Source organism: Sorghum bicolor, chromosome 7, assembly GCF_000003195.3.
Source record: "Sorghum bicolor cultivar BTx623 chromosome 7, Sorghum_bicolor_NCBIv3, whole genome shotgun sequence".
NCBI classification, from domain to species: Eukaryota; Viridiplantae; Streptophyta; class Magnoliopsida; order Poales; family Poaceae; genus Sorghum; species Sorghum bicolor.
Genome location: NC_012876.2, coordinates 56,041,103 through 56,064,428, shown reverse-complemented (window position 1 = coordinate 56,064,428; position 23,326 = coordinate 56,041,103). Strand labels below are relative to the sequence as shown.

Sequence of the window (23,326 nt, the reverse complement as noted above, 5' to 3'; positions counted from 1 at the left end):
TTCAAGAATACGATATAATACAAAATAAAAAATAAGTGCTTTCTCCTCTCCAAATTGTAATTCATTTTTCCTTTATCCTAAAACTTTCTTAACTTTGATCTTTTTTAAAAAAAAAATACACTAACATCTAGAACATCAAATTGTTTCATTGCCTTTTTCATGCAATATAATTTGATAAAGAACTTACTTATTCGAACTTGTCCATGTCAATACATGTTTCTATAGGACAAAGCTAAAGTGAGCTATAATTTGGAACTAAGAGAGTTTTGCTCATTATGTTTTTTTAATTGTAGTTCAGATGCAAGGTGCTCATATACATGTGCACACACTGATCCTTGTGAAAATGTGCACACACCACACATCAATACTATAAAAATGATTTTAGAAGACTGATGATTTAATTTATATATGGGTATATTGACCACTGCCTCAAGAAACCATCAAATAAAGGGCAAATAGGCAAAGTCTGTCTCCAAAAATTTACAAAGACAGGCCAAAGCATCTAAATAAAGGTCAAATAGGCAAAGCCTGCCTCTAAAAATTTACAAAGATAAGCCTCTGAACAGGCATCTTTGAAAATAAGGGATATTTTTAGCCTTATAGAAAATAAGCCCAACATATATCACAATAAGAACCTTAACACTCACCCCCTATTTTGCAAGTGTTCCCTATAGTCCAAGGTATATCTGTCAGTCTCTTTGCTCTATCTATCTCTCTAGTGTCGCTCCTTCTCCGCACATAGACTCCTCAAAACATTGACCCTCCTCCTCCTCCATGCGACTCTTCATGTGCCGCCACCCTTCTCCAGCATCGCTGCCCTCTCACCAAAGTAAATGATCCCACGATGTTAGCACATTATTCCCTTCTTGGGACTTGGCCCTGTTCATCTCAAACCGCCAAGTAGATCCACCATGGAGCAAGTACGGGGATACATATGTGTGGCTGCCCAACTGTTCGTCAACGTGTCCTTCACAAATCACAAGAGTTTCTACATGGGCTAAAATGTTATAAGAGGGATATGATTGATGGCAGACCATAGATACAAATTTATATGGAAAACAATTATGAAAACAACAATAATGTAATTCTAACATAAGTTATGGTATTGATTTGCTACCACCCTACAAATTTTGAACATGAAACTTAACATATATATACATTGAGAATCAAAAATGAAAAAAAAATTATTAAGAGGTACATATGGACCACTGAAATATTCAGAGGGGTAAGTCAAACACAAAATTAGTTTTGTTGTCAAAACACAAAAAACACAGGATTAGTTTAAGGGATCATTCAGGTAACTTTCATGCGTGGGCTTTCCCTATTTTTAACTTTATATAGTATCCTTCCAGCAACCAGGTGTTGTTGACTTTTGATATGGGCTAGGAAAATATGGCATGAATCGCTTCTGATACCTCCGCAATACATACTTAAATTGTAAGCCGTTTACTTGCAAACCACTATCTATATTATCTGGCACAAGTTTTTTGTTAGATAAAAGATTAACTTCATAGAGCTAGATAACCCTTTCATAGATGAACTAATATATGCTAACGAAATGTTTAATATTTAGTGCATAAGTTTAGTTATATATGTCATTTGCAACATTCAAACACTCCTATCCCAAATAATTATGCAATTCTCATTTCTTGATGAGTTAAACAATTTCAAGTTTAATTAAATTTATAAAAAATATTAACATCTATGTAGCGATATTATTTTGTATCACTAGATTAACTATGAAATATATTTTCATAATAAATATAATTGGAAACACAAATATCAATATTATTCTTTATAAACTTAGTCAAACCAAAGAAAAATTGACTTGTTCCAAACAAAGAATAAATTGCATTGTTTTTGCGGAGGGAGCTAGCTAGAGAGGAGAGGGAGTAAATGAAAAGTAGTAATGATCAAATTTTTCATATGTATAATATAAATTGCTAGAACTAAAACAAGGAGCAGCGTCAAATTTGATGTGTGCCAACTCATATATATAGTCCACTTATGTCACTTTAACAAGAATAGCCCGCTATTTTTGCCGCTATAGTCCGAAATAGCTTGAAAAAAATTATGCCGCTATTTGCGTTCATGTACAATTTTAATTTACTGCTATTTTGCCGCTAAAGTACGCTAATTACGGTTTATAAAACGCTAAACACCTTAGCCTTAGCTCGCTATTTAAAACATGGCTTTAACTATTATAGTTGCTCTAAGGGTGCAAGTGCGCCTTTAAATCACTACCCGGAAAGAACAATCTGGTGGAGCTCTTAAAAAAAAAGAAGCCGCTGCATTTAGCTGATGGAGTACTGAGAAGGACAGCTGGATTAAGAAATCTGCAGCGTGGTGAGCATCGACAGGAACGCGCACGTGTCAGGCGCTGACACGACAGAAGTGGTAAGCCGTTTAGATTTGTTTATTGTCAATGATGCAGTACTAATCAACAGCTAATGAATTATTAGGACGAGGTAGCCAGAGAAAGCAAAAACGAGGAAGGGCCTTCCAAACGCTTTGTACTTGTATATATGCGTCTTTCCAGCTGGTCCTAGAATACTTTCTTGGGGAAGCACAGGACAAGGCCAGGCATCTCAAGCTTGGTACCAACCTGGCCATTCTCAAAAGAGGATTTGGAGGAGATCATCCAGACTATCAGAGAGAGAGAGAGAGTGTGTGTGTGAGAGAGCAGGTATTCAGGCTTCTGTATCAGAGAGAGGAGAGAGACATAGCAGGTAGTACCAACGACGTTCAAAAGTTTCTGCAACAAGCTGGTACTGTTATGTAGATAGTTATTATTAGGTCTCAGAGGAGCTCTCTCTCTTTCTCTCTCTAGATCTGTGCTGCTGTGTTTGGGAAGAAGGAGCTAGCGAGATGGGGAGAGGGAAGATAGAGATCAAGAGGATCGACAACGCGACGAGCAGGCAGGTGACGTTCTCGAAGCGCCGGAGCGGGCTGTTCAAGAAGGCCAAAGAGCTCGCCATCCTTTGCGATGCCGAGGTCGGCCTCGTCGTCTTCTCCAGCACCGGTCGCCTGTATGACTTCGCTAGCACCAGGTTTGATTTGATTCTTGATCCTCCTTGCTAGCTAGCTTCATTGATGACTATTTGTTAGATCTACTTAATTTTATTATTACATATAAGAAACATACAGCATATATGCTCCAGCACCGATGAAGTGTTTTTTTTACTTCGGTTATTAGGGCAGGAGAGATGCAAGTGGCATAGAATTTTGATACCTCGTACCTAGTACTAACTTTGTGGGGAGTATGTTAATTTACTAGTATACCTCTTGCATTGGAAAGTAAAAAAAGCAAAAAAAATGGATGGATTGCACTGTTTTATTTGTTACTCACTGAGTTTTTGCATTGAATTTGTTATGTATTTAGAAATATTTATCTCTCTCTAGATACATAGTAAATTCGATATACTAAAAAAAGTTAAAATGACTTATAATTTGATAACGGAGAGATTACAGCTTTGTAAGATTTTACTTTCAAGCTTTTGTGATAAACTTTATCGACGTTGGATTCAAGATTTCAAAAACATCATATATATTACGGGGTTGCACATATTTATATTTGGCCAAATAAAGTTCAGTCATATACGTTGAGTACTTGCAATTTTGCAAACCAAATTTTTTTATTTATCTGAGGATCAAACTAACATGAAAAACTACAAAGGAATTATAATGTAGCTATTGGATGTGTCACACATGTCCACAATCTTACAACGAATTTTTCCTTTTTCAAATGGAAAGTATTTGAATGATATTCGATCTGGACATGAACCTGTCGTCTTTTCCCTTATCCTTTTTATTTTATAACTTCTCATGATTTTTACAGTATTTTATTCTTAACATATATAGAATGCTGAGTTTCAACTCTAGTGAATTAGTTTCACATGGAGTAAAATGAGTAGATGTATATTTCTTTGTTTTCTTGAATTGCTACATATGTTGATATCGTGCCTATATATATGAACCAAAACTGAAATGAACTATTACACCCGGGATATTATTTTCACTATGTCTCCCCAAGTGCAATATGATTATTCTTGAGTCCTTACTTGATATATGGTGTAACGTATAAATGTATAGGGCGCTAGCTTCATCAGCTTACCAACATATAAACAAGTCCGACCATACGCCGTACTTTATAAGTACGTTATCGTACCTAGAGGAATCTTACATTTCTTGAAATTTGAAAATAGTAATAGAATCTAATGGTTAAAAGTAGAGAGGTACATCCCTCCTGCACTCTATCGACTAAAGATGGCAATGGATACAAATCCGCTAGGTTTTGCCATTCCAAACTCATGCCCATTAATATAAATATGCCCACTAAAAAACTCATGACCCGTCACGGGTTTGATTTTGTGCCTATACCCATGCCCATCGGGTCACGGGTATTTAACGGGTTGCCCATACCCGTCACACATGTCATAAGATGGTCATCCAGTCAAGTGAGCAAGTCTACCCTATAGCATACCAAAATACTTAAAGTTGAATCAATTGACAAGGTGGGATTCATCTTATGTGTTATTGCACCTCCGCACTAGACATTTGCGAGTTGTGACAGAAACACTCACCTCTAGCATGCACTGGGCCATGACCTGCTAATGCTCGGTGCCAACATTTGTCATACCTTTGAGTCCAGATGAACTGAGTGCATGCACTAAGACGCGCTAGCTAGCCGCAGCTTTCACGTAAGGAGCTTCTACTAAAAAAAGTATGGAGCATGCATGTTCTCTATTTTGTTTATTTTTTCTTGCATTTTGTACTTTATGTACTAATTATATTGTGTGATGATATGGTGAACCGGGTTTAAAAATCCATGAGTTTGCGGGTTTGGGTACTATACACCCAGATCCATGCCCATAAACCCGCTGGGGCTAGCTTTTGCCCCATTAACAAACCCACGGGTAGCGAAGTTGACCCATATCCTTACCCTAATAAAGCAAAAACTCATCGGGTTTCGGATCTCGGGTACCCATACTATCGACTTTTGAGGCCCTGGGGCGCTGAGCACTGAGAGGATGGGTGCTCCGACGCGCCTGTTCAATCTGTTCTCTGTTATATATCGACGGGATTAAGTTACATTCTTTACTAGACTACCCTTAATCACAATTAATTAGTTCATTTTAAGATCAACAATTGATAAAAATTCTAAGGGGCGGTTCCTCCCAAACACCGTAACATATCTCTTATACCTATATATATTATAGCCTTATTACATTAAAAATTATTGTTATAGTGATATAACAATTGGCATTTAACAAATATACTATTGGCGCTTAACCCTTTTTTTTATTTTAGCGCATTTTATAGTACAAACACAAATTTACTGGTCAAATTTTCATGGAGATTTAAATGTTGATCAGGTGCTAGGAATTAAACCAGCTTCCACTTTTATTACTTCACTTGATATGACCTGTTTTAATTTATAATATACAGGGTATCAGAGATTGCTCGTATATATGTTGAACGGACATGATAATATTTGGGAGCCCTAGCTATAAAGACGATAGCTCGGGGGTCAAACTACCCAAAACATAATTCTACATAAGATAAGCGAAAACCATTCAAGTAGACACTTCTCTATCTTTCTCAGAACATATATTCCATTACATGATTTTTGCTCGTACACAGTTCAAAGTTTTTACAAGAAAAAATGGAGTTTTGCTTCGTAGATGGCTATTTTTCACTTGGAGACGACCCAATATCAATGCAGTGGCAATGAATCAACTTAAAAAGTTGGTGATTTGGAAAGAAATAAACTGATATTTTTTGTCTATAGAAACGTAGCCACCTTTTGTGAGGTAAGTCTAAAACCTGGCACGCGTGCAGTACCTAGAGATTTGGGGTTATACATGTCCTTAGTTGTGGCAAAAGCTAGAAATTAACTTCATTATCTAAAAACATAGAAAATTATTTTAATTTATCATGTTGTTCATCTAATATATATACGCCCTGCTCGGCGCTACACTTTCAGTAGTAAAGAAATGATTCTTTTAGAGGAGCCTCCTATTGCTTTAAGGGTGGTTTACTTAGCAAACCATTTTTAACTACATTCAGGAGCACTGTAGCTTACAAACCGCACAGAAAATACATTTTTATAGATGATTTTCTTAAGTAAACTGCCACTAAAAATATGTATCTATTTTTAGAGGTGACCAACCAGTTTTTAAAAAAAAATCTCATTTTTTGCAACTTTTAAATGATTTGTTTAAAAAGTATGAAAATCATCTTTAGGGACGGTTGTAAAATTGGCCCTAGGAATAACTTACTTTTACAATCAATGGTATAGTAACATTATGAAAGCCAGTTGTAAAGATCATTTTACAGCAGCAGCTGCAATTGTGGCTACTTGATTTGTACAGTACCCGCTGAGTGCTGCAGCTGTAATTAACAAGCAGCGTCCAGCGCTAGAGAAGCAATGTGTGGATCAATTTCTTATTAGCCCCATCTGTAGAGCGCAGAAAATTACACAGAAAATGTAAGGTCATGTGCGCTGCCTTTTGCGCTCTCTATTACATGATTATAACAAGGACATAAGTTGAGATGATACTGAAAATCGTGGTTTATCCGAGCTCTCTCTCTCACCAGCTATTGGGTGAAACTATTTTACTAAATATTTTTTTCTAAAACAGTTCAGTTTCACTAAAAAGATGCTTGTGGAGCTGTTTTTCTCATTTTTGTCTCTTTTTTTCGTTTCCTGAACCTGCTTTCTGGTTCAGTTTAGTCCTGTTCAGGTTTCTTTTGTTTTTCTCCTGTTTGGTGTGTTGTTTGACTCGTGCTTTGAATTTTCAGTTTAAATAAATAACTACGGGTCTTCTAGCCACTGTAGTTCTCTAAAAAAAACAGCTTCACAAGCTAAGCTCTACCAAATACGTCTTAAATATCAAATCATGACAGGTATTACTCCCATTAGGCCACTACACTAGGATGTCATTTTGTTATGTCCTATGCACAGCATGCTCGCAACTGTTATTTTCTCGCTCCTATATTAGTTCTTATCTCTATGTTATTGCGGCAAATCTATGATTGATAATAATTCTAACGGAAAAAAGTTTATTTTTATCGACCAGCATGAAATCTGTGATTGAAAGATACAGCGAGGCAAGAGAGGAGCACCATCAGACTATGAGCGCAAGTGCTGAGGCCAAGGTATATATGATATGAACTTAATTTGTATTCTCTTATCTTAGTTATTTGAAGTAGCATTATAGACCTTCTAATGTACGGTATACCCCATCAGGCAGTGATGATACTTCTAGAGTTTTTTGCATGGAAAGATTGTTGGCCAATCCGCTCTCTCTTCCTTTTTTTTCTTTGAAACTATCAACCCTAATTTTCTCTATAAGTATAAATTGTACTCCATTGTCCCTAAATAAATAGATTCTTAGAGTTGTCTTAAGTCAAACTTTTAAACTTTAACCAAATTTCTAGAAAAAATTAAGATTTATGATATGAAATTAATATAATTAGATTTATTATAGAATACATTTTTATAAGATACTTATATTATATTATATATTATTATTCTTTTTTATTAAGTTAGTCAAAATTTTAAAAGTTAATGGCTTGAATACTAGGATATTTCGCACTATATGTAAACTTGCCAGGAAAAAAAAAGCCCATTGGAAAACAACTTAAGGTCTATTGGGCCGGTCCATGATCTTTCTGATAACCAGGGCCCAAAAAGCATTACCAGAACGTTATGATTTCCTACAGGGGACCCTTGCATGGGGCTAGATGTAATATTACATCTGTGTAATTATAATTATAATTAAAAAATCCCAACATATTCTTTTAAAATATCCAGATCCATCAGCATTATAATGTCCAAAAAAGCACTTCTATACGTGAGCGTTCAACACGCTAAGATGCTTGCGTTGGGTAACTGTTATATTGAGAATGATTATGTTTTTTTCTGGCTCTAGCATATTCTTAATATCTATTTTTGTGTGGTCATCGATATTTCTTCCATCTTCCCTTAAATAAAGGAGATTTTGCATCTTTCCCAATAACATGGGACCACTCCAATACTACCACTTTTCAGCCTCCTTTCCTCGTACACTTATATAGTAGTATTGGAAGAGATATATTAGGAAATTATTGCATATCAACTCTTCCAATATCTTAGAAAACAAATATTAGTGGTCACCAATACTACTATATTTGAGATAGATTATTGGTGAGTTGCTAGAGATGCTCTAATGATTTCTGATTTGGGCCGAAAATTCTCAATTATATTACACTATTTTTACCAATAACACGCAGACGGTCTTAGTATTCGAAACTATCATTTTACGTGTGCATGAACTTGTATTAGTAATAAAGCATATTTGTTAGTTTAACGAAAAAAATTAAGGTATTTTTGAAAGACTCTTACCATTCCTATTTATGGTACTGCAAAATCATTTTTTTTAGCATCATCGAGTTACTTACTCCCTTTGCCCCTAAAAGACTACAATTGTAGATCAGGCATGGACACCAAGGATGCATAGAAAAATACCAAAATGCCCCCTATATAGTTTAGTCACTGACACACTCTTGATTACTTCACTCCTCCATGTCCCATGCCACCGCTCTTTCAAGGTGTCTCCGGTGGCTCTCAAATAGCTAGTCTATGAAAAAATTTATTGGATATCAAGGGGAGACCAAATAGTTAATGACTTCTAAATAGCTAGTCTAGCATGATCTTTCAAAAATACCTCAACACGGCTCCTCTCTTGTTTGTTGTGGAATATGGGAACGAGTGGGAACGAGTGGACAGGAGGGCACCGGTTTGCTCATGTTTTTTTGGACCATCAAACTGACAATTCGCTTGGCTGATAATCCATAGCTGAAAATACTGTTCGCTGATTTATCGTAAGAGAAAAATATTATTAAATGGTTGATAAATTCGACAGATAAACACCGTTGAAAGGCCTTGTTATTAAAACCATAGGCTCGATAGAATCGCGAGCCACCAAACTTTTTACAAACTCTGGGAGGGGATTTGTCCAGATACAAGACTCACCCGGGTCCCCACTCATCCCCACATTAGCTAGTTCATACGCTACTGAATTACATATTCTAGGAATAAGGATAACATCGTTACATACAAAATGATCGTGCATGAGATCCCGAGTATCCCTAATCAACATCCCGCTAGAAGCCAGGTCCATACGTGAGGAGACCTTGTTAAGTTGTAGAAGCGATGAGTCCATCTCTAACTGAATTCGAGAGATCCCAAGGTCTGTTGCTGCCTGCAAAGCTTTGGCACATGTAGTCAGCGCATCGGCACTACAGCTAGCCGGCTCGCCCCAGCAATGACGACATCACCCCGGTGATCTCTCGCTACCAAAATAGTGGAGTTCTCCTAGTGTTTTTAGTTAGTAATAAAACACTACCACTAGTCAAACACTAGGGAATCTTCACTAGGAGGCATTTACTAGGGAAAATTTAAACTAAATTTTAAATGCTAAAACACTAGGAGAACCCTACATTACTAGAAGAAATTGAAAAATCTGGTTGTGTCTGATAACGAAGCCCCAGCCATCCTTGAAATCCGGTGGTGGAGCATGCCACGTCTTCTCTCTGCTTGTTGTCAAATTTGGTGCATCCTTCGCCTTCGCTGTGAGTTTGCCCATGTTCCGCTCAGTTCCGCTGGCTAATGCTAATTTGTTATGGAAGAAAAATATTGCTGATAAATTCAAGCGAACATGATGGTTCGGGACCTGACCAGTGGCCTCTCCTCTTTTCAGTCCCTTGTCTCCATGATCCACCCGATTACGGAAGCTACACCACTTCCATAGCAGGATTTATAGTTTTTAGACGATGCTCCTCATTCAGGTGCAGCGCTTCCTCTACCACCTCCCATGTCGATGACTTGGCCAGCAGCTTCTGTCGAACGTGCTTCAATTGGAGATCAACCCAACAGTGCTTCACAAACTTACAAACAGGGCAGCGAGTATCAAGTCTGATCCCGGCCTCGCCTCTGAATGTTCAGTTTGAGCGCAAGACTGTCACAGGCTAGGCGCCACAGGAAGTGCTTCAGCTTTGGAGGAATTTGTACCTTGCGCCAAAACGCGCTTTTTCGTTCGGCAGAAGAAGAGCTCGAGCTGCTCTAGCCTTCCCGCTGAACCCCGCGCGCGGTTCCTTATCATCATCCAGTCGAGCTTGTTCGTTGGTTGAAAAGTCGTAGCTTACTGTTCACTAATTTATCACGAGAGAAAAACATTGTTAACTATAAGACAAACGAACGGGCACTCGAGAACCGACCTTTTTGGTCGAAGTGCCAGGCCAGGCGATCTCCATGGCCAGGATTCAATGGCGTTGCCAAAATATGCAGGACAATCATCCTCCTCCCAAAAAAATATCACGGACGGTTTGTTCATCCCATTATCCTGTTCCCGGGTCCATCAGTTCCTCCATGCGAGTTAGCAGATCTGCCCACCTTGCCATGCCATGGCCAATCCAAGGATCGTCCCAGATCCTGATGCTACCACCATCTCCAACCCGCCATACAAGCCCCTTCTGCAAACCTGGAATTATGCTTCGCTAGGTGCAAGAAAATCACGGCGCTTCTTTATAGCTTCTACTCTCTTTGTTTCAAATTATAAGACGTGTGACTTTTTTAATTTCAAATTTGACTACTTATTTTATTCAAAAATTTTTGTGTAAACATAGTCAAATTTAAGTTACTTGATATTTTGCAGCAAATTGGCCAAGTGGAACTACATATTTTGCAACAAATTTGACTACATATTTTACAATAAATTAACAAGTCGTATTTTAAACTACTTTTATTAATAAACCAAACCACGATAAAAATGATATTTTGTATAAATTTTTGAATAAAATAAGTGGTCAAATTTGATATTAAAAAAATTAATTGTTTTATAATTTGGGACAGATCGAGTAGTAAAGAGCCACCGTACCATATTTTGCCATTAAAATCTGAGCACACAAGGAGTTTGGATTTTGTATTAGGCGCAACACCAGCCATACCAGCATTGTCAAAAAAAAAAATTTGATTCAAGGTGCTCTTTATTACTCATTTGCATCAGCCAAATCGCTGATCACAAGAGCCTCAAGCTCGTGAGGAACACCCTCCCAAGTGACATATTGTCTACTGGGGAACTTACACCCGATAGCAGCCAGAGAATGGGCTACCCTATTACTGACACGATTACAAATGATAATAAATCTAGAGCTAAGGTCTGTAGCTAACTGGACCTTCATCTCTGTTACAATCCCACCGATCTCAGACAGACGATAGCCATTAGATTCCAAGACCTCTTTGAGAAGAGAAGCATCTGTCTCAATGCATAAGTTTTCAATCCCCAAACGGGATGCTTCCTGTATTCTAGCCGCACAGCCCAGAGGTTCTGCATGGAGGACACTTAACAGGAAACCTTCAGACCCCGCACCAGCTTTGAGCACTTGGCCTTGATCATCTCTTATCACATAGCCCCATCCGCCACTTTTATTCTCCTTATGAAAAGCTCCATCAGAGTTTACTTTGCACCACCCACCCGGGGGCTTCTCCCACGAAGGTGACTGAACGGTTAACCGGCAATAGCACCTCTGTTTCCTTGCGCAAATAATTTTCAGCATACGCTGCTGCCATATAGGCCACTTCTGCAGGTGTATGTTTTCTTCCATTCTCCCTTCTCTTGTTTCTCTCATTCCACCACATCCACAACAGCAAGATCACTGTTAGTTGCTCTTTCCCTTTTAGCTTCAGGATTGTTTCCATCACTCCTCTGGCCGACCCTGCCTCAGTCAGAGCACATCTGATCCTTTCCAGGTTCAGTTCACGCCATGCAGCTTTAGCTTCCTTGCATTTAAAGAACAGGTGCGCCCCATCCTCGTCAAGTCTGTTGCACATATTGCACAGTGTGTCAGTCTTCACCCCCGTTCGGCTCAACATCCTTTTGACAGGTAGGGTATTATGGCTCATCCTCCACAGGAAGTGTTTCACTTTTGGTGGGCATTCCAGTTTTCCATAGTCTGTTCCAGAAATCCCCTCCTCCATCACTGCTTCCGGTACCAGCCCTGGTCAAGCATTTTTGTTCCTTGAGCTCACAGTTCCTCTGGACTTTGTACGCCGATTTGACAGAGAACTGTCCTTTCGCATCGAAGTGCCAACCAACCACGTCTTCCATCTGGGCCTTGTTTAGTTCACCCTGAAAACCAAAAAGTTTTCAAGATTTCCCGTCACATCGAATCTTTTGGCACATGCATGAAACATTAAATATAGACGAAAACAAAAACTAATTACACAGTTTAGCTGTAAATTACGAGACGAATCTTTTGATCATAGTTAGTCCATTATTGGATAATATTTGTCACAAACAAACGAAAGTGCTACAGTATCGAAATCTTTTCATTTTTCGGAACTAAGGCCTTGGTATGCTTCGAATCGCCTGGACATCCTCCTCCTAAAAAGTCTGTTGGAGCAGAGGGATGTCCTATTGTTCTATAAATGTGAAGGTTGTGGGCAGTTTCTTTATCTGAGTTTGGCAAAAGAAAAAAAATCACGAGAGATAAAGCAAGTAGAGAAACTGTGCTTGTCTTGCTATAAATGGGTCCCACGCTAGCTTGTGCTCAACATGTGCAATTTTTATATGACAAAATTTGAACCGTAGGATTACGTTTTTTTTTTCCGAAGGAAGTCTTGTTACAGATGGGTCCCACGCTAGTTTGTGCTCAACATGTGCACTTTTTATACGACAAAAGTTGAACCATGGGATTGCATTTTTTTTAACGGAAGTACTCATATCGACGTGCCTTGATATCAATGCCGTATTCGTCTGACAAAATTTTATTTCATTTAAGTAAAAAAAAATGAAAATAGATCTCTTCTGACTGTTTTTGTCCCTGACTAGTCACCAATAAACTATTCTAATCACAGTACAAGGTGTATGCAACCAAAGTTTTAACACTTTGAAACTACATTTCATGATAAATCTTAGAAGTTTTGTTTTCGTAAGTCCATTATTCAAAAGATCTATGATCAAATTAAAATAGTTGAATTGACGCAACAAAATAGCGTTGATGTTTTAAACACAGTGCAACTGGCAATATTAGCCTGCACAGGGCACACCAACTTTCTTGGCTATTATGATTTGCTACTCAAGGCCTCCCTTGCATAGCTTACGAGAAAACATATCACTTGGCTATCATCATTGCACAAATCACACATTGCGTAAAAAAAATGCTATGCATTTATGAGCTGAAGCTTGAAGAGCGTGTTAATAGGTTGTTAAATTTGCTTACAGTGTCCATGATTATGTGGGGCTAAGTTAAACAGACCACCGCATTTTACTACTGCACAATAAATATCAAAGTCTCAAGAATGATTACGCATGACCATGAACAATCGAATACCCAAGAAACTAAACTAAGAAATCAACAGCCAGTAATGAAGTATTATTTTCCAATGTAATGTGCAGCTCAAGGCTGTTGAAATGGATAACAACATCCACAATTTGATCACAATTCATTAGATTACATGCATTTTCTGCTGGTATAAACAGATTGTTAACATGTTGATTCAGCCAAATTAAAACACAAACCATAATTAAATTCTCAATTGAATATACAGCTCCATTTTCAGGTGGTAGGCAAGCTCTTAATAAACTAATCAAGCAAAATCCGGACACAGGTCTTGACAGTTCTTGAATGTTGCCTTGATCAGAACATGTTCTGGCCTCCAATATAGGCTTTGCAGTTACAGAGCTTATCTGCACTGACCCTGGTGGCAACAAGTGTTATCTAACAATATTTGGGGAGATGGAGAAATAGCTTCTGGATGTTTGTTAATGAGAAGCTGAAATTTGGCTTCTGAGAAATAGGGCACCATGGCATACCAATGAATAGAAAGAATAACATCCCTTGCCTTATCAATTCATAAACAATAATCTGAAACACTCTAATATCAGAACCAAACAATGTTGTCATATATGCAAAAGGATCCATAGCCTAGTAGTTGACTCCAGCACCTAGATACAACTCCCCATGGAGCAATTTTAAGGGTAGTTAAAAAAACTCTCGCTAGCAAACCCATAAAATAGTCATATTATCATCATCAATGTGGCAAATGATTCTGATCGCTGCAGCCACTAAGTGCAGTAGAGAAATTATCTAGAGGACATTTAAGTTGGTAAAGAAATATTTGTGTAATTATCAAACTGCCAGTTGAAGACAATTGTAGTCCCTCTTCGTTATAAAGTATAAAAAACCATCTAACTTCAGTTGCATTGAACAGTACAGCAGAGGCAACTTGCTGATTTGTTTCCTTGACCAAAAGAACTGCATCCAAAACATTATCGGTGGAGGATATGGTTTTGAGCATATCTTGACAATGTAACAATACTACAAAGAAAAAAAAACTAGTGACACAGCTGCAAAAGAAGAACCATCCAGCAAAAGTTCAGATCTAACTAATGATATGAATCAAATATCTCAACTATTTTCCCACAAAAAGTTTCACTTAGACAATGCCTGCAAATGTTACATTTGAGAACTTCCATAGGCGGCGTAAGCACAAAAATGCACTTGGAATTAAAAGTTGTGTGATTAATAAGTTAACAAGTTCAATGTTCCATATCACTATATATTTTGGTGGTAGCATGTATTACTGAATCAGAGTAAGAAAAATGACTAAATTTACTATGGTTTAGCTACCATATGTGGTCTGTCTGCCTTTAGGTAGTAGCTAAACACAGGTTTTATAAAAGGCAGATCTCTTGTAAAAAAGAGCTATAGGTTTGTAAGGCAACCTATTACACTGCCATTTATAGTGTGTGAGCGTAGACCAAGCCAAAAGCTCATGAAATTTGACTGGCATGTCCTGCCTTTTGATTCTGATATAGGGATTTAAGAAAAACAACAGGGGCCATGAACATCATGGTAATAACTGCAAATGGTTCCAACCTGCATAATGTAGCCGCTATGAAGCATCACCTGCTATATTCAAACTATGTTGACCCCAAATAGAAATCACAAAACTGAAACAAACATTTCATATACTGGTTACCTTTCATCCTCAAGAACTTCTGCTGGACACACACATTATTGTTGGCTCCAGGTTCTGATCATCTCAACCATAACCAGGATGAACGTGGTAATAAACTAGTCAGTTTTAAGTGAAACAAACATTAACCCACAAGCACCAAGCAATGCAACTTTTCCATATTTTTGTCCAAAATAATTCAAGATGGTGTAACTTTACAAAACCACCAAGAAAATTATTTTGAAAAGGTGAAAAATATTTATAACTTAGAGCAATATATCTATATCGCAGTGGCATCTTGGCGCCCTGTTTGTTTGAGCTTTGGGCCACTTTTGGACTTTCTAAAAGCCAAACAGCTGCTAGAAGCCAAAAGCCCAGAAGCTCACTTGGCTTCTTGGAGCTTTTTAGCTTTTGAAAAATCCAAAAGCTCCTAGGAAGCCCAAACCAACAGGGCTGCATTTTAGACCAATTATTCTCAACTATGCTGAGAGCAATTTACTCAAGATGTACAGCACAAATATCCCAATTCCTATGCTATAGATAACATTTTCAGAATTTTCTCAATTTATATGCTATAACATTTTCAGGATGCAACACTAAGTTCATGTTAGATGGTAACATCCTCATGTTTATGTATGTAGGAGAAGAATACAAAAGTGAACAAAACTTAAATAAAAATGGTACATACAACATGTTTAAAAGAGCAAAGTTCAGATCAAGTAATCTTGTGAGCAAACATATTTTGATAAGTAAACAAGGATGAGAAATAAAGTTTGTGTTAGCGCATCTCCAGCAAGACCCCTATACTACTTTGAGAGCTGGATAGCAAAAAACCCACTCTAGCAGGACCCTAATCAGGCTCCAAAAAGTAAAAGGCCCTCAAATTCTCCCCTCAAGCCCCTTCATTCATAGGGACTCTCGAGGTCACCTCTACTTTTTTGTCTTTCCCACCATTCCTCTCCCTCTTCAGTGCAGATCCCACCCACACTCGCCAGCCAAAACAAGCCCCCAGTCCCCTATCCCTGCTGAGCCCCTCCCCACCATGGGTGCCCATCCCTGCAACAGGCGCCTCTCCCTGTCATCCCTCACTGCCGCCGAACATCAGCTCATCGAGCCACTCCATATTTTTTCTAGAATGTAAGGAGAGAATTTCTCTTGAACCATTAATAGTTTCCAAACCAAAGATGCCTTCATACGAGCTTATAGCTCACAAAAATGATATTGTGTCTACATGTCTCTGTAGGATCAGATTGCTTGTTGCATTCTTATTTTCTTTCATTATTTGGCTCTTGTTGGGTACATGGGTTTCAACTCTACTAAAACCCAACTTCCTTCGAAGCAAGAGGTTTTGTTCTTTTTGTTGTAGTTGTAATCCATATGCTAAAGTAGAGATCATTTGGTTGTCCAGTCACTCTCATTTATGTTAATTGAAAGCTTTTCCATCTTACTAGCTCTGGCAAAGGGAGGCAGGAAGCTTGAGGCAGCAACTGCATAACTTGCAAGAGCACCATCGGTATGACCCTCAACCAACCTACAATAAATATTTCAAATCATTATGAGAAAAAGAATGTGTCTACTGAAATTATTTTTTCCCTAGTATGCTAACTATCATAGCAGAGATATTGTACTTACATCAGAGGAAACAAACACCACTAGAAAGAGAAATTGTAATTTTATTTCATGCTCAGACATAGAATCAATGGGAACAAGGTCCTAAAAAATAAAGATCAATAAGAATTAAGGACAATTCTCAGCACATGGTGATGAATTGCAAGATGTAATTGGTTCAATGTTCCATGTGTATCTATTAATGCTATGGACAGGAAGTTTGGAGTCACCAAAACAAAGTTTAAACCTTATACAGTATGGCTCCAAAACTTTCAGAAACAGCAATAAGCAACAATCTGCTTCATTACTCTATCTGATTAAGTGTGTGCCCTTACTCCTCCCACAAAGGAAGTTATGTTATGCATTGGTTAATTCAACTGTACACTTGATGGCTCAAAAAAAATTGATTGAATTTGATGGCTACAAAAATGGTACTTTATTTTGACGTTCACTCATAAACGTGAAGTAGGATCGTACATTCGTACAATAACATGTGCATTTTCAGAAAAGCATAAGCTAATGTTCTATACATTTTTTTCACTGCAGACAGTTGTTGGGTCAGCAGCTTTCTGGCCTGGACGTGAGAGATTTGCAGAATTTAGAGAATAAGCTGGAGATGAGCCTAAGAAATATTCGTCTGAAGAAGGTTGCATTACAGATTCTTTAGACTCCATCACATACTTAACAACAAAGATACCAGTTGCTACCTTGTTTACTAACTTTCAATTTGCAGGACCAACTTATTTTTGATCAGATTCAAGAATTAAGCAAGAAGGTTTGTCCACACAGCTTATTCAAAATTACTAACATATTGTAAGGTCTCGCTTGACTACACAAACTTCTTATTTGAATTATAGGGAAGCCTCATGCACCAGGACAACATAGAACTATACAACAAAGTCAACCTTCTTCATCAAGAGAATATTGAATTACGGAAAAAGGTACATGCATCTGGAAATAGTTAGCCAAAAAAGGGTGCAATTAGAATAACTCATCTTTTGTTTTTTTATTCCACATGTCAAGTGTATGTGAATCACAACCATCATTTCTTTTTCATTTTTCAGGTGTATGGACAAGGAGTAAATGAGCATCCAACAAGTACTACAGTTAGACATAGTATTCTGAATACAGAGAATGAAGATGTTCCGATCAATCTTGAGCTGAGTATGCAAAGGGACAGGTCAGAAACACCAAGTATAGGGTGAGATTTTTGTCCAAACTTCAGGACAATTCAGAGTCAGTCAACAAGATGATTTAAGAAAGATCACTGAAAGTGCCATAGGACTTCAAATGCAGTGAGGATAACTAACTAAGAGAACAGAAATCAATACTGTTGGTTGAATTGCAAGACCTAACAGCTAAACTTTAAGCTGCTAGATGCAATAGTTTCTGTATGAAGAGGAATGTTGATTTGAATTTAGCTTTTCATATAAGCTTGCCGTGTATGTATTGTAAATTGTACTCTGAATTATAAGTTGTCTTGGCTTTTCTAGGTACATAGCTTTTGCTATTCACCTAGATATACACTATCTCTTGATCCAAAACAACTTATAATTTGGAACAGACGGAGTAACTTCAAAAGATGGTAACAAGTTACACATTGGATGATCTTCTACCATTCGAACTTAATAGAAAACAATTCCTTTGAACTCAAATGAAAACGTATATAATAGAGAATAGTACAGAGGATTTAGTAAAATGATGACTTTAAACTTCAAACCAGAGCAAACCAATGTCACTGTCCTATAACAAAATAGATACATCCAAATGTGCAGTAGGTCTCAAAACTGAGCTATTGCACAAACAAAATGCCTTGTACTCTAAGCACGAGACCTGCTTAGGTGGAACCCAAGTAAGCAGGCAGTGCAACTATACCCTTTAACCACATTAATTGTATTTTGTAGCATTCTACGAAAATCATTAACTTAGAATCTAGACTGAAAATCAAGCCTAGTATTGTATAATTATCACATCGTAGTACATATAATAACCATTTAGACCAACAAAAAACATTGACCCAATCAGTATCAATCTATCAATCGCTGTGGGAACAACAAAAGATTAAATGATATTTCTCATAATACAGAACAACACTTACAAGCTCTTGCAAGCTATGCAGTTGTTGCCTCGAGCTTGCTGCCCCCAAATGCATATCTAATCAAAATAACTGAAGGTTAGTAAAATCAACTTATAGAAGGTATAAACGTACTTATAGTGTATTTTTATTCCAACTTGAGGATCATCATAATACTGACAAATGACAATGTAAGAAGAATATATATCACTGCAGAGCCATGTACATATATTCGAACTTTTGTTAGGAAAATTAATGGAAGACAACAGAAAAAGCTCACAAGTCACAGGTGGCATACAACGTGCATCCAGCATGGTGTCATGGTGAATGGTGAAAATGTAGTGGAATTTAGTGGCACTGGCAGCCTATGTTACACGGATACTTGCAGGAAGCCGCGTATCGCGTATCCGATACGTATCGGATACGGATACGTGTCCGATACGCCATGGATACGTATCTTAGAAGTATCCGATTTTTTATTATTTTTACAAAAATTGGATACGTGGGCTGATACGTATCAGCCTTGTGGATACGGCCCAGCCCAAAAACACAGGCACATATGCCTCTGTCCCCGACGCCCTAACCTGGAACTCCCGCTGTCCCGCACTCCCACACGCCGTGCCTCGCGCCGCATCCCCATACGGCGACGGCGCATCCCCTGCTCGCTGCCCGCCGGCCACCGGCGACGAGCCTCCACCTCCGCTCGCCGGCGACGAGCCTCCGTCCCTGCTCGCTGGCCGCCGGCAACAAGTTTCCTCCCCTGCGACGTGGATCCAGGGAACTCTTGTGAGTTCATCCTCTTCTCTGTTCTCTTCTCTATCTCTTCTTCTTCAGTTCGTAGCCTAGTCTTCCTCTCCCCATTCTAGATCTGCAGTGCAGTTAGTTCTTGTTGCTTGATTGCAGTAGATGGCGTCTCCAAATATGAGCAGTGCTAGTGCAAGTGCTAGTCCCAGTGTAGGATCTGTCCCTTGATGAACCTGAACTGCTGAACTGCAAGCAGTGTCTTTTGGTCCGGATGATCCACCGGTTGATATTGTGGATGACAATGAAACAAATGAAGAATAGAAACCTGCTGCTGCATGAATCGCAAGCCTGAATGTCTTACCTTATTATTATTTTCTAAGTTTGAGACTACTATATCTGAGAGTTGATGAGACTTTAGACCTGCTGTGCAGTTGTGCTGTAATAATAGTACTTTAAGTAGTTTATTGTGACATTTTATTGTTATTAGTTTTAAATTCAGACCTGCATTATTATTATTATTTTATTTTTTAAATAGTAAGCGTATCCACGTATCGGGTTTTTTAGGAAACTGCCGTATCCGCGTATCCGTATCCGTGTAACTTAGCTGGCAGCAACATGGAGAGATGGGCACTGGCATCGATGTTTGTAATCAGACATGAGGCACAGATGAACTCACACTGGTTATGAGTCAAGGCAAAGCATGCAACAGATCAACTTACCAAACCTACCCACCACACAGCCCGCACTGCCCCACGCCCCCCCACCCAACCCCCACAACCCTCCAAACTTGTGACAATAAAGGCACTATAAGCAAAAGACTGCTATTGTTATATCATATTGGCAAAACATCATCAAAGTACCCCATCAGTTCATGACCGAGAAGTCAAGGTAAGAGTCCATCTCATATTTCACATGATCTGACGCATGGCCAATATTTCTTGATGTGGAAATTATACATGTATTTAGTTTATTATTATTACCAAATTATGAAACAAATGTGCAAACTCTCTAATAACGAATATACATTGCACTTTATATTAAAATGTAATATTTACATTATGTTATATAATTTAAAAGTACACTCATAAACTTAATAATACTCTTTTATCTAAGTCAAAATATGCAGCAAGTCCTTAATGAGAGTAATCATTTGATATAGCATATGTTACCCGATATCCCAGGACTCAGACTTGTGAATTGATGTAAACTATCATCATAATTCATAAAGCTTGATTGTAGTCAGCAATAGTGTGTTCATACAAAACATCTACTTGTTTCTTGATGTGCAGATAAAATTTGCCATTATAGTCTCACATTTCCCTGCCCGGGGTACAGGATCCAAAAGTGTAGCATAATTGCAGCAAGAGAACTCATGATTCTAACAAACACCTACACAGTAAAATTTTAGGGAAAAGGGAAGAGATTAGGAGAGAATCTATATGCAGAGCCACAGCCGACCAAATGATGCAAGTTTCCTGGCGACAAAATGGATGAATCATATACACCCTGAGCAACATTTTCACTTCCCCAAGTCCCCACCTATGAGTTCCCTAGTCCCCGCCTATATGAACACCAAAACTGCAAAACTACATCCTGTATACCCGACCCATTGCACCGGATGACATCAAGCAAACTGCAATGCATCTATGGATCCAGTTCCAAGCTCCACACACTACAAGCACCACAAAAACCAAAACCACACAAGGTACGAGGAGGGCAGGCCGGTGTCACCAAGACACCAACCACACAAGATCGCTCGAATTGTAAGCGGAATTCAACCTATCGTAATACCGTAAGCAGGAGCGGAGTCAGTTGAGCTTACCTGGATGGATCGACCCGTCGCTACGTCGCGAGGGCACTCCGCTAAACCCTAGATCAGGTGAGCTCGGCAGTCGACAGGTAGGGGGTGGCGAACGGGGAGGCCTGCAGCCAGAGAGGATGCAGGATTAAATAAGCAGCGGTCGGGCGCACCGGTGCAGCCGCTGCGGCGTCCGCCGTTTAGCCGATTCGACTTCGAGGCGCTGCTGATTAAGGTTTTGTTTAGTTCACCTGAAAACCAAAAAGTTTTCAAGATTTTCCGTCACATTGAATCTTGTGGCACATGCATGAAACATTAAATATAGACGAAAACAAAAACTAATTATACAGTTTAACTGTAAATCACGAGATGAATCTTTTGATCCTAGTTAGTTTATGATTGGATAATATTTGTCACAAACAAACGAAAGTGCTACAGTACCGAAAACTTTTCACTTTTCGGAACTAAACAAGGCCTAAGAACGCCAACTGCTGGGATTCTTTTAAGTTTTAACAAAAGGGACTGCCGACAAGTCTTCAACAGCTTCTTCAAGACCTAGCTAACACAATTAAAAAAAACAGTTAATATTATTATAACAAATATACCATCTTTTGACATTTGTCATAATAACAGAAAAATAAGTTATAGATCGTCATTTCTTATACCGAGTTATAAAAACAATGAAATGTTAAAAGATGAGTCTTTAACGACAACTTATAATTAACTAAAAAACCAACTAATAGCTAATTACTCCCTTTATTTCAAATTATAAGATATTTTAGCTTTTCTAAATTTTATAGTTTTTCTATGCACTCAGATATATGCTATGGCTAAAAAGCCAAATATCTTATAAATTGGAATGAATGAAGTATTAGTTAAACCTAGTAGCTAATGGTTAGTTATGTAGTAGTAGGTAAGACATTAGGTAGGTTCAGCTAAGCACATGTTCTTAGAAGAGTTTCATCAAAGTTTTATTTGTATTTAATAAACTGCCACATAAGTGTTTTTTATGATGTGGCAACATTTTTAATAAGAGATAGAAGAAGTGAGTTTCATAAGATGAAACTCTCTTAACATGATTACTAACTCTAGCCATAAAATTAAATGTCTATAAGACCGTACGATTAAAGTTTTTTATTAAGAGTGGGTATTTCATCCATGTTTTATTTAATTCTATATAATATAACAGTCTTGAAAACAACGACATGAAACTTCTAACTCAAATTGATCTTAGCTAATTTTTAGCAGCTAAGAGCATCTCGAGCGGGACTATCAATGAGTTTATTGAAATTCTACCAGTCACACAACTAGATTTTGCTAGTTTACCATCCTCCAAAATTAAAGGGACTCACTATATTATCATTGCAAAACAAGGCCATCATGCTAGATTGTATTTTCGTAATTTTATTTATCTATTTAATGTTGCTACCCATGAAAACACTCTTTCTATTCCTCAAATGCACATGTCCCTTTAGCTGAAAAAACACTCAGAGGCTCCTCTTTCTTCCCCATCGTGGTTAGAGCGCACAACCTGCTCCCACAGGCGCCTCACCACCATCATCGTCGCCTCCCATACACCAACACCCCTCACCACCGCTGCCTCCCACACGCCATTGTCACCCCTATTATCTTCTTAGTCTTCCTCGGCAACATGCATTGCTACTGCTAGGGTGGGATTTAGGGCTTACATTTGAAAGAGCATCTAGGCCTCTAGTGATTTCGGTGATTAATGACAATGTTGATTACTATGACTAACATGTGTTTTGCAGAGGCAAAGTCATTTGTGAGGTCATGGTAATAGGTACTCGATGGACATGGACATACATGCCTACTTAATAGTGAAAATTGTTTCGGTTTTCAAAGGATGGATGGACATCGTCAAGACTAGACTAGGTCTGAGTGCCATATGGTGAAGAAGGGCACTTAGAGTAGTTTAGGACTTTGTTTTTCCTTTGACCGTACTATTAAGAGGGGCTTTGATCTAGTAGCTTGTCTTAGGCAAGGCTTTAGGTTTAGGTGTGGTGCACACTTGGTAAACCTAGCACTACGCAGCTCAGAGATAGTCCTTAGATCGAGAGGAACCAACTTTGTTTTGGAG

General features: G+C 38.3%; 1 protein-coding gene and 1 long non-coding RNA gene across 2 annotated transcripts; one reads left to right on the top strand and one right to left on the bottom strand.

Annotated features, from left to right (window-relative positions):
- On the top strand, nucleotides 2,452-18,457 carry LOC8075658 (MADS-box transcription factor 23). The gene is made up of 8 exons (XM_021465370.1): nucleotides 2,452-2,729; nucleotides 2,831-3,050; nucleotides 7,083-7,161; nucleotides 16,456-16,517; nucleotides 17,159-17,258; nucleotides 17,346-17,387; nucleotides 17,470-17,553; nucleotides 17,677-18,457. The coding sequence occupies exons 2-8, from the start codon at nucleotides 2,869-2,871 to the stop codon at nucleotides 17,815-17,817; spliced, it is 690 nt and encodes a 229-aa protein (XP_021321045.1). The 5' UTR covers nucleotides 2,452-2,729; nucleotides 2,831-2,868; the 3' UTR covers nucleotides 17,818-18,457.
- On the bottom strand, nucleotides 13,410-21,422 carry LOC110437114. The gene is made up of 3 exons (XR_002455227.1): nucleotides 21,253-21,422; nucleotides 18,711-18,766; nucleotides 13,410-16,535 (listed from the first exon to the last, which is right to left on the bottom strand). It is a non-coding gene; the product is annotated as an uncharacterized LOC110437114 (long non-coding RNA).

What these genes read in the sequence shown, in the direction of transcription:
- LOC8075658 (XM_021465370.1), top strand. Translation starts at nt 2,869, where the DNA reads ATGGGGAGAGGGAAGATAGAGATCAAGAGGATCGACAACGCGACGAGC. An exon ending in AACTTGCAAGAGCACCATCG is followed by an intron (nt 16,518 to 17,158) that starts GTATGACCCTCA and finishes TTTTCACTGCAG; the next exon opens with ACAGTTGTTGGGTCAGCAGC. An exon ending in TTCAAGAATTAAGCAAGAAG is followed by an intron (nt 17,388 to 17,469) that starts GTTTGTCCACAC and finishes TTTGAATTATAG; the next exon opens with GGAAGCCTCATGCACCAGGA.